The 13,695-nt window shown below is 33.9% G+C and overlaps 1 protein-coding gene across 4 annotated transcripts in view; it reads left to right on the top strand.

Annotated features, from left to right (window-relative positions):
- LOC123557885 (protocadherin-11 X-linked-like) overlaps window positions 1-13,695 on the top strand; it is a 111,518-nt gene that overhangs the window by 71,048 nt on the left and 26,775 nt on the right. For all 4 annotated transcript variants that reach the window (XM_053544258.1, XM_045349639.2, XM_045349640.2 and 1 more), the window contains one exon: window positions 10,673-13,507. In XM_053544258.1, the coding sequence (XP_053400233.1) occupies window positions 10,760-13,507 (2,748 nt within the window). In that variant the 5' untranslated portion in view covers window positions 10,673-10,759. The remainder of the gene's footprint in view (window positions 1-10,672; window positions 13,508-13,695) is intronic.

Here is a 13,695-nt window from a genome sequence, read left to right on the forward strand (position 1 = left end):
AGCATGTGCTGTTTTAATTACATTGTAATTAAGTGATTTCAATAGGCTTTTTTTTATATATGGCTTAATTTCAGTATCAATCTAAAAAGTTATTTACGGTGAAAATTTGAGAAAACAGTCAAGTCTAACCCTATTCTGGTTTATTTTATGTGAGAGTGTAGCCAACATGTGCTAGTTTAATTACCCTGTAATGAGATTTTATTCTCCTCATTTTTGCCTCCAGAAATTGTTGCACTGAGTACATGTTTTGTTCCTAGTTACTGGGGTCCTCATCCATCCATAGTGCACCCAGCTTTTCAACAGTTAAAGAGTAATTTCCCTTGAGCTAGGTTACCAATGTACTGGGATTTTCTTGATTGCAACTAAAATTGATTTTTGTTATGAACGCTAAAATTATATGGTTGACAAAAAAGCAAGTTACTGTAAATGAAATAATATTTGCAAAAAAATTATTTGGGGAAACGTTTACTCTCAAACTTAGATAGAAATGAATACATGTATTTACCAGAACAGTGTCCTAAAACAATAGCTATAAGTTACCAGTTGCAAATATACCCATGCAGCCTTGCAAAGCTTATATACATCAACAGTAAATATTGATTCTTATAAAACTGTTTGATAGAAGGAGCTCCTTTTGTCTTAAGACTAAATTGGATCTGTTCTGTAAGCAGGGGGTTGAGATAAAGTAATTAAAACACTCACAGATACAATGGATTTGGATTTCTTTTTCTGCCATGTTGTCATTGATGGCAGTTTTTATTCCATTGTAAAACTGTTATCTTTTCTCTTAAAGTTTCAGGATTCTGTTGAATTTAAACAACAAAGCTTATCATTTAATTTAGTTAAGGACAGGTTAGTTTAAAGACATTACTGTGTTTCTCAAATTATATTTGCATTTTCATGTTCTGTAAACCATTGCTTCATAAAATTTCTGTATATTTGATCAAAGCTTTCAAGCAAAGACAAAATATATTGAATGCCACGTGATTGTGAAAAATGTTTATCAGTTTATTTTAAACTAAAGTTTTCTTTTTTAATTCAAGTAATCCTTTTAAATTTGTACTTTTTAAACATTCTCATCAATTTGATTGTTATTCTCCATTACTGTCATATAACTATTGTTGCCATTATTTTCATGATCTATTATTTATATTGGTTTATGTCTGTATACCAGCATAAGACTTCTGTTTTGTTCTGTAAAAAGAAAATCAGTACAAATGTATATGGTAAAAGGAGTGTATGTTCCTGGCAACTTGATAGGTACATTATTTTTTTTTGCACTTACAGAGGCATGACAGTTATTTGATCTCATGATATATTTTATTTTGTTTAAAAGAAATTCACCTAATGTCTAAAAAAAAAAAATCTCCAAATTTCCTTAATTGGTTTCATGTGTTCACCTAATGTCTTAAACTGGTGTAAACAAAGTGTCCACCTAAAACTGTCTTCTGTTGGTTCTAAGAATGCCTATCTAATATCTGTTATTGGTTTTAAGTCAGGGTCTACATTAAAAGTCTTTAACTGTTTTAAAAAGTGCCTCACTGATGTCTTTAACTGTTATGAAGTTGCCAATGGCTTCAAGATGTCCACCTTCGCATCTGTTAGTGGTTTAAGCTGTACATATAATGCCCTCAACTGGTTTAAAATGTCTTTAGCTAGTATAAAAAATGCCCTCCTGATGTCATTAACTGGTATAAAAAAATGTCCACCTATTGTCTTTATCTGGTATAAAAAATGACCACCTAATGTCTTTAAATAGTTTATTTATATTGACTGTTCTATCAGTATATTAGACTGACTACAGTGTGAAGAAGTTAATAGGCCATTTGTTATAATTGTCATTTGGGTTTTAGGGCTATTTATCCAGTCCAAAGTTAAATACATACTGAACAATAACATCTACAACTGTGGTTGATTAGCTGCACAATACTGGTTAGATATAGAACAATGGAACAGTCAGCATGCTTAGATAGTGGACAGTCAAAGTAACAACATCACAGACCAAGGCGTGACTTTGTCAATGGACAGAGAATTGTGAGATAATCTCCCCTGATTAGAGATAAGCCAGTCAATGAGATCGGTTAATCCAGCCATTTACATCTTCTGATAATAAAGTTTGTCTTTACACATACAATGTCTAATGGCTCACCATATGCTGCAGTATTTTAATGTAGATTCCTCAATAATGGTAGTGCCCCCTTATTTGGAGAACAAATGAAGAAAATTTGGTGACAACTGTATTGGAAATATTTTTCTTCTTCTCAAAATTGTGAGTCATTTATGGTATAAACTTTATTTTATCATTTAGAAAGCCAGTTCTATTTTCTTGACTTCATTTTCAGTTAAGATGGTGGACTTGAATTGACAGTTGGCAGTTTCGATACTACTTCATATTCTCGTCTGTTCATTTCGGTATTCTTCAGTCATAAATGAAACTTGTATGAGCAGTGGCTTCTCTGATAACCAATAATCATTTCTGGTCCACTACCTTAACCTTTACCCTGCTAAATTTCTAAAATGAACTGGCAGACCATGATCTCATGATGGCTAATCTTGGTCTGCACTGTGGTCACAAAGGCAGAATAACTCGCTGCCAGCAGGCTAAAGGTTAAATTTTTAAAAAAAGTTTTAATTAGTCTGCTCAGGCTCTTCTTAATTGAATAAAAGGTAAATCAACTTAACTTTGCAGGCCTGTCTTACTGGCTTAGCCTTTCAAGGAAACAAATCATCCGCTAAAAACATGATGCAAATAAAAAGAGATTACTATGGTATTATTTTATAGTTAACATTTACTTGTTTTTTTTTCAGGTTTTATTAAGTTGAAATTCACTTGTTTCAGATAATTATTTATAAAAATCTATTTGAGAAGGTATAACTACTAAATTAACTCTGGGATTAATGTCACAGTTTATTTAATAAAAAAAGACTATTTATAATATTATGTAATTGTTTTCATGTTTGCTATTCTAATGCAAGTTGATATATTTTTGTTTCAAATCCTGTAATAATTTTCTAAATCTGGTTGGTTAATCTTATAATGGAAAACAAAAAAAAACATTAAAAAGTCAGAAAGAAATGACTTGGTACAAACATTATTTCCCCCCTGTAATAACTTTTATTGCAACATCCCTGATCTGGGATGTATTTTACAAGAAAAAACTGCATCATGTCATCTTATCCTAAACCACTACAGATCCTCTGGGAGACATTTCAGCTCATTAAAGCTCTTCTAAAAGTTAATACAGCAAGTTAATTCAAAGATTTAAATGGTTTTTAATTAAGTTTCTTTGAAGAAGACAGGTTCCTGAATATTCAAGTTTCTCCAGTTTTTCTCTTGGAAAACACTGGGATTATTACCAGACAGTTTAAAAGATTTAAGAGTTATATTCAGATTGCCAGTGTATTGGATGTCAGAAAGTCTCTAAGCCCTCTGAATCAACCAGAAAATCTCTAAACCCTTGAATCATTAATGGAAACTGTTTCCTGTTTCTAATTTGGAGTAAGTAAAAAAAAAAGTCGAATTTACGGATTCTGGCTGACAGTCCAGATTCTTAAAGGAAATGCAGAATTTTATATAGAAAACTTTTAATTGCTGAACTCTGGTTATGCTGTTATTTAAAACATTACCCTGCTAAATTTCTAAAATGGACTGGTCTGTCATTCAGTTTAAGCAAAGCCATTCATTATTCAAAGGGATATGTTCACTGAAAATTTACTGACTGAATAGCGAACAGTGCAGACCATGATCAGAAGGCAGAATCACTTGCCGCCAGCGGGCTAAAGGTTATAAGTGGTGAATATTATTCAAGAAGTTTTATTTATGCAGTTTTAAATGCTTAGGATACATTTTTATATAGTTTGACAAGGGCACCCAAACCAAAATGGCGAGCTTAATTAAGCTTGCATTAAGGTCGCAGCAAGATTGCAGTTGCGATCTTAACAAGCATGCAGCAAGATTGCGATTGGAACCATCGCAACCATAATTTAAGTTTGCGCAAAATTATTTGCGTGCTTCCTGCGACCTATTTAAGATCTTGCAAGCTTGTAAGGTTGCGCATGCTTGCGATTGGAACCCTAGCAATCTTAATTGCGACCTTGCAAGTTTGCGCAAGCTTGCAGTCTTAAAGCTTGCGCAATCTTGCAAACTTACACAATCATAACAAGGTTGCAAGCTTGTGCAATCTTGCAAGCTTAAACACATTTATATGAGTGTAGACTAAATCATTTGCGAGTCTGGCGCAACCTTGTAATTATAACAAGGTTGCGCAAGCTTGCAAACTATACTGTCTTCCTAAACCTTACTTAGGTTTGTTAGACAGTTTTAATAATGTAAAAGTCTAAAAATTTAATTATATCTGTCCTTTAATTTGACAAACTGCACAGTTTGTAAAACTTTCGCACTTTCATAAAACAATATTTTTAGTGATCAGTAGATAAAGATTTAACAGTCAGGGACAATATTTTTTTAAAACAACTTATTTTCACATAAAAAGTTCAATTTTAATGGTTTAACATATTACCTCCCTTTTATATGTATCAGTGAACTAAAAGAGTTTGAAAAAGGTTACAGGATCGCAAGCTAGTCGCAATCTTTCAATCTTAAATAGTATTACAGTCGCAGGATGCCCGCTGCAAGCTTGCGAAGCAAGACTTCTCCGCAAACTTAATTTCTGTCGCAAGCTTAGTTGCAACCTTAAATAGTATTAAGATCGCAGGATGCTCGCTGCAAGCTTGCGAAGAAAGACTTCTCCGCAAACTTAATTTCTATGCGAGCATCCGCAAGCATTATATTACATAGCTGCAATCTTTTTAAGATTGCTGTAAGCTTGCGCAAGCTTATGGCAAACTTCTCACAAGCTTGCCGCATGCTTGTATTTTGGTTTGGGCATAAAGCAGAACAGAAATAATAGTCATGAATTTTATGAAAAAGGCTGGCGATGTGTCTTGTATCTGTAAATATCTAATTTCATTGTTGCAGCAGCAAGAGATGAGGATGGTGGCAGAATTGTCAGAAGGTTGCAACATTATTCAATAAATTTATTCACTTTTATTCCCTCTGCATGCTTGCAATTCATAGAAGTTTGCCTGTAAGTCAGTCTGTTGACTATTGTTGGTGTTTAAAGCTGTTCTCACAATATTTTCTTTCACTAATGCTGCGTTGTCCAAACATAAATGTTTTATGAAGGTGACTTTGAAAGGTTGTTTCAATATTTTAGATATTTTATTGATATTATTTCTGTAATGGCTAACAATATTTACCTGTTTAAAGACCTTTCCTTATGTTAACAACCCCCCTGCTTGATGTTGGAAAGTTGACTTGTGTAAATTTTACTACACATTGAAAGCGATACTTTCCTTGTTCAAACAGTTTTAGCGACCATTTGAAAGACCAATTAGCTATTTAGATAGACTTTTTCTGTTCAGTACTTGAACATGGTCAATTGAAATTTAAAGTTTTCAAAATGTATCTGAACTTTAGCTACTTTGAACAGCTTAGTCATGACGTCAGATTCAAATTTTTGTTTACCAAACTTCCATTTTAGCTGTCATCTTGGAACAAATATGATACCTGGTGTTGAAAAGCTTAGGTACATAATTTTCCTTCTATTATGATATGGGTTTTCCCAGTAAAGTCCTGCAACACTGTCATCACACTGACCTACTTTTTAGTGACCAAAAAGTAACACTTGATCCACTGTTTTACATTTATTAAAACGTTTAACCTGCTAAATTTTCAAAATGGACTGGTTCATTATTCAATTTGGGCAGTACCACTTCTTATTCAAAGGGGTGTTCACTGAAAATTTACTGACTGAATAGCGAACAATGCAGACCATGATCAGCTTGCACAGATGTGAAGGCTGATCTTGGTCTGCACTGGTCGGAAAGGCAAAACCACTTGCCGTCAGCAGGCTACAGGTTACGACATATTAAGGTCCAAATAAATAGCAGAAGTTTGTGTGTTTATTTAAGTTAAACACTTTGAATCGGTTATACGATACACACGGAATTATTCTACTGGACATAACACTACTTCATCATGTTTAAATGAGTTAAAACATGCTTGTGCTATGTATTATTTCTTAATTGAATTTGAACAAATTACATTTATTACATTATCGGAGACACTCACAGCTTGCTAAGTTCTTGTGCCGCTAAGCTTTTTGTCAAACAATAGCTACATGTGGCTTGTTAGATTACAAGAAATGTTCAGTAACGGAATACAGACTGTCCATACTAATGTTGCTATTAACTGCCGGATATCCGATGGATATTGTACCCATTATGAGATCAATACTGGCCCATATGTTTGATGGATGCGAGTTGACCATTTCCTTAGCTTCCGAAATAACTTCAATAATTATTTGTTTTTGATTGACACACAGTTCTGACATATTGCTAGGAAGTATTGGCTATTTGTTGCATTGCCTTTTTGCAAGATTATGCCTTTTTAGGGAACATGTATTTAACTCAAAGTCTGAGTTGTGCCCTATCTTAAATGCTTTAATATTAAAGGAGACAGGAACTTCTCTTTCTTGATACCTGTGAACAGTTTTGCTTCTGAAAAGGTACAAGTTTCATACATTCATTTATAATTTCGGCATCTTGGTAGTGTGGCGGAAGCCTGCTTGATGGTTGATCCAGAGGCTCAGGGTTTGATCTCTGTTCAAGAAATGTAAATTTCCCAGATGCTCTCGAGTGTCCACCATCTAGCATAGAGGTCTTTACTTGTTCTTCTTCTCATGTGTCAGTGTTACACACTGGACAGTTTAAAAAGCCAGGCTGTTTGTTTGCAAGGTTAGTAAGTCATAGATTTCTCTGTCTAGGAGCTTTGCTTGTTTTTTCTATCTGGTCAGATTGCTCTTTGTCTGTATTATTAGAATCTTTCACTGGTTGAAGGTGGGGATGGAAATATCTGACTCGAGTGTAACTGTTTAGGTGGTAACGAGGCTCTGCCGAGGTACTGCAAAACAGTTACCCAAGAGCTAGATATTTCCCTCAGCACCATCAACTAGTGATAGATTCTTGTTTTGCATGCCATATTCTTCAATTAACAGAAGAAATAAAATAAAACAAAGGCTTTTCATGGAAGTCTATTTTTATGATATTAGAGCATGAATTTATGCATTAGACCCAGAGTAGCTGCGGCTTTTATATATAAATTTAGCACCTTTGAACATGTTTTCATGAAAAGGATGCTTAAAAAAAATCTGATATAAATTATAACTTCTTCTTGGAATATCTGAGACAAAGGCAGAATTTTTATGTGCATTATTTCTGTTCATATAAAAACTTTATTGGCATAGCTCTCTTGCAGACTAACCCCTCATCACTGCCAGTTTTAACACTACTCATCAGTTATTTTTGACCAAATTATGTGCACAATTTGATGCTAGTTGCCGCCACCTAATGACCACTGTTTTTGGCTAATTTGACATGATGGAAGACTTTGTGCATGGTTATTGTCACATGATTTTATCCTCCAAGAAAATGTCTGTGCCATTCTGTCTTGACAGGACTGACTTTGTAGCAAAAATTCTATAAAGAGTTTGTCAAAAATCCCCGTAAAAGTTGTTTAGACAATGTTTTAAGATAACAAGATGAATCAGTAATAAAACACCAGCGTAAATTCTTCAAAAGCTTATATATTAATTTTGTTTATAATCTAAAAATTAAATATTGCCCGGCATTTCTGATATAGAACAATTGGATACTTGTGTTTCAAGATGTTGAACCAACATTGAAATCTGCCGAGCAATCAATTGTTAACCATTTAATGTGATCTTGTTCAAAGTTTTCGATATGTACCCCTTTAGATGCGTTAATCCTGCAATGTTTTTATAAAGTTTAGATACAGGGTTATTTAGCCATAGTAAATATTTACTGCCCAAATAAAGTCTTTTGTCGCACTATTTTCGATGGAAATGCTTTGTTATATCTTTTACGAGCTGTGAAATATAACAGTCTTCTTTTTAATGGTGTTGCATGGTGCTTGTAAAGTAAGGCTTTGTAATGGATTTTCCTGTATTTATAGATGTGTTACCTTTAATAAATTGTTGTTTTTGTAAGAGGTGACATAATTTATGATATTTGTTGTCAGTTAATTCTTCTTCAAAAGGTATTGGTGCACAAATAATTGTGCATAGTACACAGTAAGTCAGGTAAGAGTTATTTATCCATTTTGAAAGTCAGTTGTTCAGGAATTACGTATTTCAAAGATTTTTGTGAACATTAGTTCATTTCTAGATTAAATAATGGATACTTATGGTTTGAAAATTTTTGAAAATACTCTGCTTAAAGCTGGTTCTTTAAACAATCTTAAAATATTTTGCATAATTTAGGGAACACTGGCTAATGAAATACAAAGGTTTTGCAGAAGCCATTTTGAGTCTGGAACTTGTTGGGTGTCTGGTCTGCAGAATGGTCAAAAATGACTGCATGGTTTTAATTATTTTCTGTTATAAAATAAGTAATATTGATTAGCGAATTGATAAAACAATGGTGGAAAACAGTTTTTGAAAAGAGTTGAAATGCTGTGAAATCATTTGACTTTATGGGCACAAAATTTCATGGTTTTGGCAAAAACAATACAGATTTATTGATTTCAAGTTTTGAGAATAAAATCAATTAGAATTTTACTTAAAAGTCTTGTTGGTTAGGATGTAATTTAATAGACTAATTCAAGAAAAAATTAAGTCCCCCATCAGTATATTGATGACTGTGTAAAATTTTGAGAGGTCAGACAGAAAATAATTGTGGTATAGGAAGCTGTATTCCCTCCTCTTGAGAAATTGTACCTGGTTTTATATACTTTGTGTCTCAAAATTCTGGTTATCTCGAAGACATTTTTAAATCCAGTTCTTGCACAAAATATCATTTTTAGTCAGACTTCAATTATCTCGTTGGAATTCAAGATAACAAATTTTGTCTGTAATGCTTAGATTGTGTTTTTTTTTATACTAGTCATATAGAGTATTTTTTATGAATAGCAAGGTATAAAATTTGTCTGTGACATCATGTCGGTGTCTAAAATGTCTCCAGTTCTAATAAATCTCAAATAAACACTTTCTGCAGGAATGTATTATTACTGGCTATTGCTGCCACAGTCTCAAAAGAACAATGAGGTATATCCAGTCAGAGATTGCGCCAGAAGAGCTTAAACCATGCAAAGGGAAATAATTTTTTAAATGCCTCAAATTCAGGGGTATGCATCTAACTTTTCTTTTTAAAAGTGGTTATCAGTGAAAAACCTATTCAATTTATTTGTCTGTTATGGGGTGAGGCGAGGGATAGTGGGGTGCGGAATTCTCCAAATATAATATTATATAAATTGACAATTTTATTAGAGAGACTTCAGCTTTCCAATACAGTTGTGAGAATGGCTCAGATAGTATGACATAATGTTTTTTCTGATTTTCTTGAAATATATAGAAATGAGATCAAATGGAAACATCTAGATTTATAAAGTATTCATAAATTCCCTGAACATCTACATCTAAATGATGGCCTTTTTGTATCAAAAAAGACTTAAAGACAATTGAACTTTATTTAACTATTCTTTATAGTAAAAATAAATCATGAAATATTGAATCATAAATTACGGAACCTACTCGTTTGTTTCTAAATAAAGCACTATGGGAACGGAAATTGGACTTTAATCGGAGATTACAAAAATAAAGTTAAAGACAGTTTTCTGTAATACCATTGCACCCCATAGGAAATATAGCCGGAGAAAGGTCTGTTTTGTATTTGACTGGTTATGTCATATAGGAAACGGATAGTTGGCAAAAATTAGATCCCCAGCGGAACTTATTTCTGCAAAGAATCTTTTTTGTGCGGACAAATTGGTTATAAATGTTTCCTCTCTTCTCTTAAATTGTCTCTTCTTTGAGAGGTATAAGATATAATTGAGAAGATGTGATTTGTTGCTCGGAAAAAGTCCCAAATTTCCAGGCAGTTGTCATCATGTATTCCGCTGGCCATTTACACTAACAAAGTTATGATTTCTTTTTTCCTACACTTTGGGAAATGGGACTTTAGCGGATAGATTTATCATGTGTTTCAGAATTGTCTCGTAATTTTGATGGGAAATTATTTCAGGGAAATGTCTTTGGATTACTACAAGTGTGTTAAAGGATGATTACCTGATCTTAATTACTTGTTTCTTCTTCTTTCCTTCCTTTTCCTCCTAAAGGAAAACTGTGAAACTTTTTGAAAAATGAGCTAATGGAAATAAAAAAATGGTTAGATTAAAAGTATTATTTTGATATTAGAAAAACTTCCCTTGACAAATCATGCCCTGAAAGTATTTGTTGTTGTATATTAACCCTCACCCTGCTAAAATTCTGTAATGAACTTGTCCATCTTTCAGTTTGGACAGTACCATTAAGTGTTAAAAGGGGAGCATACCAAAATGATACTGAGTGAATGGCGAACAGTGCAGGTCATGATCAGACTGCTCGGATGTGCATGCTGATCATGATCTGCAATGGTCGTAAAGGCAGAAATCGTGTCCAGCATGATAAGGGTTAGGCATTACCAATAAATGTAGGTAGGCCACCCATGCAATTTATGATGATAGCTCAAATATTAAAACACACTGGACAACCATTTAAACATTTCTCACCTTTATTTTCAAATTGTTCTTATGTTACTTTTTTTCTATTTTCAGGACTGAACTGAAGATGATGCTGCTCAGTAACTGGGGATAAGGTTTATAAAGCAGGCTGCTGATAGAGAGAAAAAAAAAACACTAAAAATGGCTTCAGACAACTTTCGGAAACTAGGATTTATACTTGTTCTAACTTTAAGTGCAGTAAATTTAACAACTGGACAGGATTATAAAATAACTTTCACAAAAGATGAAGAGTTAGAAAAATGGACTTTTGTTGGAAATGTATCAGATGCACCTGGATTCTTAAGGTCTATTCCGGCAGCAGATCGAGGAAGTTTGTTGTTCCATTTCTTGGAGCAGACAATGATTAATTCCATACTTAGCATCCATGATGAGACTGGTTCCCTATTTACTACTGTCGTTATTGATAGGGAATCAATCCCAGAATGCCGTGTACCCGATCCATGTGTTCTATCCTTTGACATTGCCGCAACTTCAGAACGGAAAGATAGTTCTTTATTTGAGATCATTTCTGTAAATTTTGTAATCAACGATATAAACGATAATTCGCCAACTTTTCCACGTGATACTCAAGCAATTGCTATATCAGAAGCAGCTGTAAACGGGTCGTCATATTTGATTGAAAGCGCAAATGACAATGACACAGGTGCAAATAATTCCATTCAGTATTACGAACTTATTGGTGATTTAAATGTTTTCGCATTAGATGTAGAACGTAAACTCGATGGAAGTCTTTCAGTAAAACTTCTTATAATTGGAAAGTTAGATCGAGAAAGGAAAGATTCTTATACTTGTACTGTAATTGCCAAAGATGGCGGCAGACCTCAACGATCTGGCACGATGGAATTAAATATTACTATTACGGATGAAAATGATAATGCACCATACTTTACTAAAACTGCTTATAACATAACTGTAAAGGAAGATACTGAAGATGGCACTGGTATTTTGCAGATTAGTGCAACTGATAATGACATTAAAGAAAATAGTTGGTTGTTATATCGTCTCAGTCCACATCAGTCAGATCTTGAAGAACTTAAGTCGCTGTTTTACATTAATGAACACACAGGCGTTCTTAGTGTGATTGGCCAGTTGGTATACGAACCAGGAAAAATTTACAAAATAATTGTAGAGGCCGTAGATCGAGGAAAGCCTTCACTGTTGTCCACAAATCAAGCTGTGGTAACAGTTTACGTAGAGGATACTGGAAATAACCCTCCAACTGTAAAAATTAATCTTTTATCAAGTGGCACTGGCCGTGTTGTCAATGTTTCTGAATTTTCGACAGTAGATACTTTCGTTGCCCATGTTGAAGTGAAAGATAAGGACACGGGACAGAATGGAGATGTTAGTTGTTCCGTTGATGACTCCTTTTTTGCTCTTAAAGCTTTATCAAATAAGGGCTTTAAAGTTGTTGTAGCTAAAACATTAGACAGTGAAAAACAAGATCTTCATACGGTAGTCGTAACTTGTAAGGATAAAGGTAACCCTGTTCTAAGTTCTTCTGATAATTTCCTTGTACGTGTTACTGATGAGAATGACAGCACCCCGAAATTCACAAAAAGGAAATATTATGAAGATTTCTTTGAAAATAATGACAGAGGAGACTTAGTGATATCTGTAAGAGCAACAGATGCTGATAAAAGTAACACAAATAACTCCAAGATTGAATATTATTTAGAACCAGCAGTACGGGACTACTTTGCAATTGACGCAAGCACTGGGACAATTAGGGCACTTGCACCTTTTGACCGAGAAGACAAAAGTGTGTGGACTTTTAAAGTGTTTGCGCGTGATTTTGGAAAACCACCACTCACTGGTAATGCAACTGTCAATATCCGAATAAAAGATCAAAATGATAATGCTCCAAAATTTTCAAATGCAACTTTTCATTTCTATGTTCAAGAAAATCTTCCATCTGGAACTGTTGTTGATAGACTAACAGCAAAGGATTATGATGTTGAGGAAAATGGAATGTTCACTTATGCTATTTCTGATACAAAAGAAACAAAACTGCCATTTTTACTCTTCCCTGATGGAGTTATAAAAACGACTATGGAATTAGATAGAGAAAAGAAAGAGTCTTACGAATTTACTGTTATTGCAATAGATAAAGGAGTTCCAAAAAGAACTAGTAGTGCTAATGTTGTTGTTAAAGTGACTGATGTTAATGACGAATCACCTAAAATTGTGTTCCCTAAAAAAGACATAAATGATACAATCGTTATCGATCATTTAAAACCAAGCGGAAGTTTCATTACAAAAATAGAAGCTTACGATCTAGATGAGGGTGATAATAGTAAATTGTCATATGTTATCGAAGAAGGTAATGCAAATAGGTTGTTTTTACTTAATCTTAAATCTGGAGTGCTTTCAGTTGCTCAGCCGTATGAAGTAGAAGAGAATGCAGAAGAGAAATTTACGTTGGTTATTGCAGTGCATGATGGGGGAATACCTCAAAGATCCGAAAGAGGAGAATTAAATGTTGTAATTAAATACAGTAACGAGACAACCACTGAGCCGCCACCTGTAAGTTCAGGACCAAACACTAATATTGTTATAGTCATAGTGGTTATATTTTTGACGTTCTTCTTGTCTTTGGCGATTATAATTGTGATCTGCGTCATACGAAAGTTTGACAGAGATAGAATGAAGACTCAGAATATTCAAATAAACAAGCTTCCAAATAACATGACTGAGATTAGAGACAATACTGCTAATGGTACGATCATGTCCCGTCCATACGATAAAGTCGACTCGCTGAAAAAGAAAAAGGAAGTCAGTTTTTCATTTGAGGACGATTTAGATGGGCTTGGAGATCACGAATTGAGCTTCTCAAACAATTCTGTGTTCACGGAGCCAGTTACAGAGGTAACGCCATTATATTCTTTTAAACCGGTTGTTAAGGCTAAAGAATTTATATAGTTCTTTCTCAGGTCTTGCCATTTCTAAAACAGAACAGAGGAAAGTGCAAAGGTGTCAGAAAAAAGGGACCAGTATTGTATACATAATTATGATATAGACATCTTGGGCATTACCATTTATGAAAACGACACCAG

The sequence above is a fragment of the Mercenaria mercenaria genome, chromosome 5, assembly GCF_021730395.1.
Source record: "Mercenaria mercenaria strain notata chromosome 5, MADL_Memer_1, whole genome shotgun sequence".
Taxonomy (NCBI): Eukaryota; Metazoa; Mollusca; class Bivalvia; order Venerida; family Veneridae; genus Mercenaria; species Mercenaria mercenaria.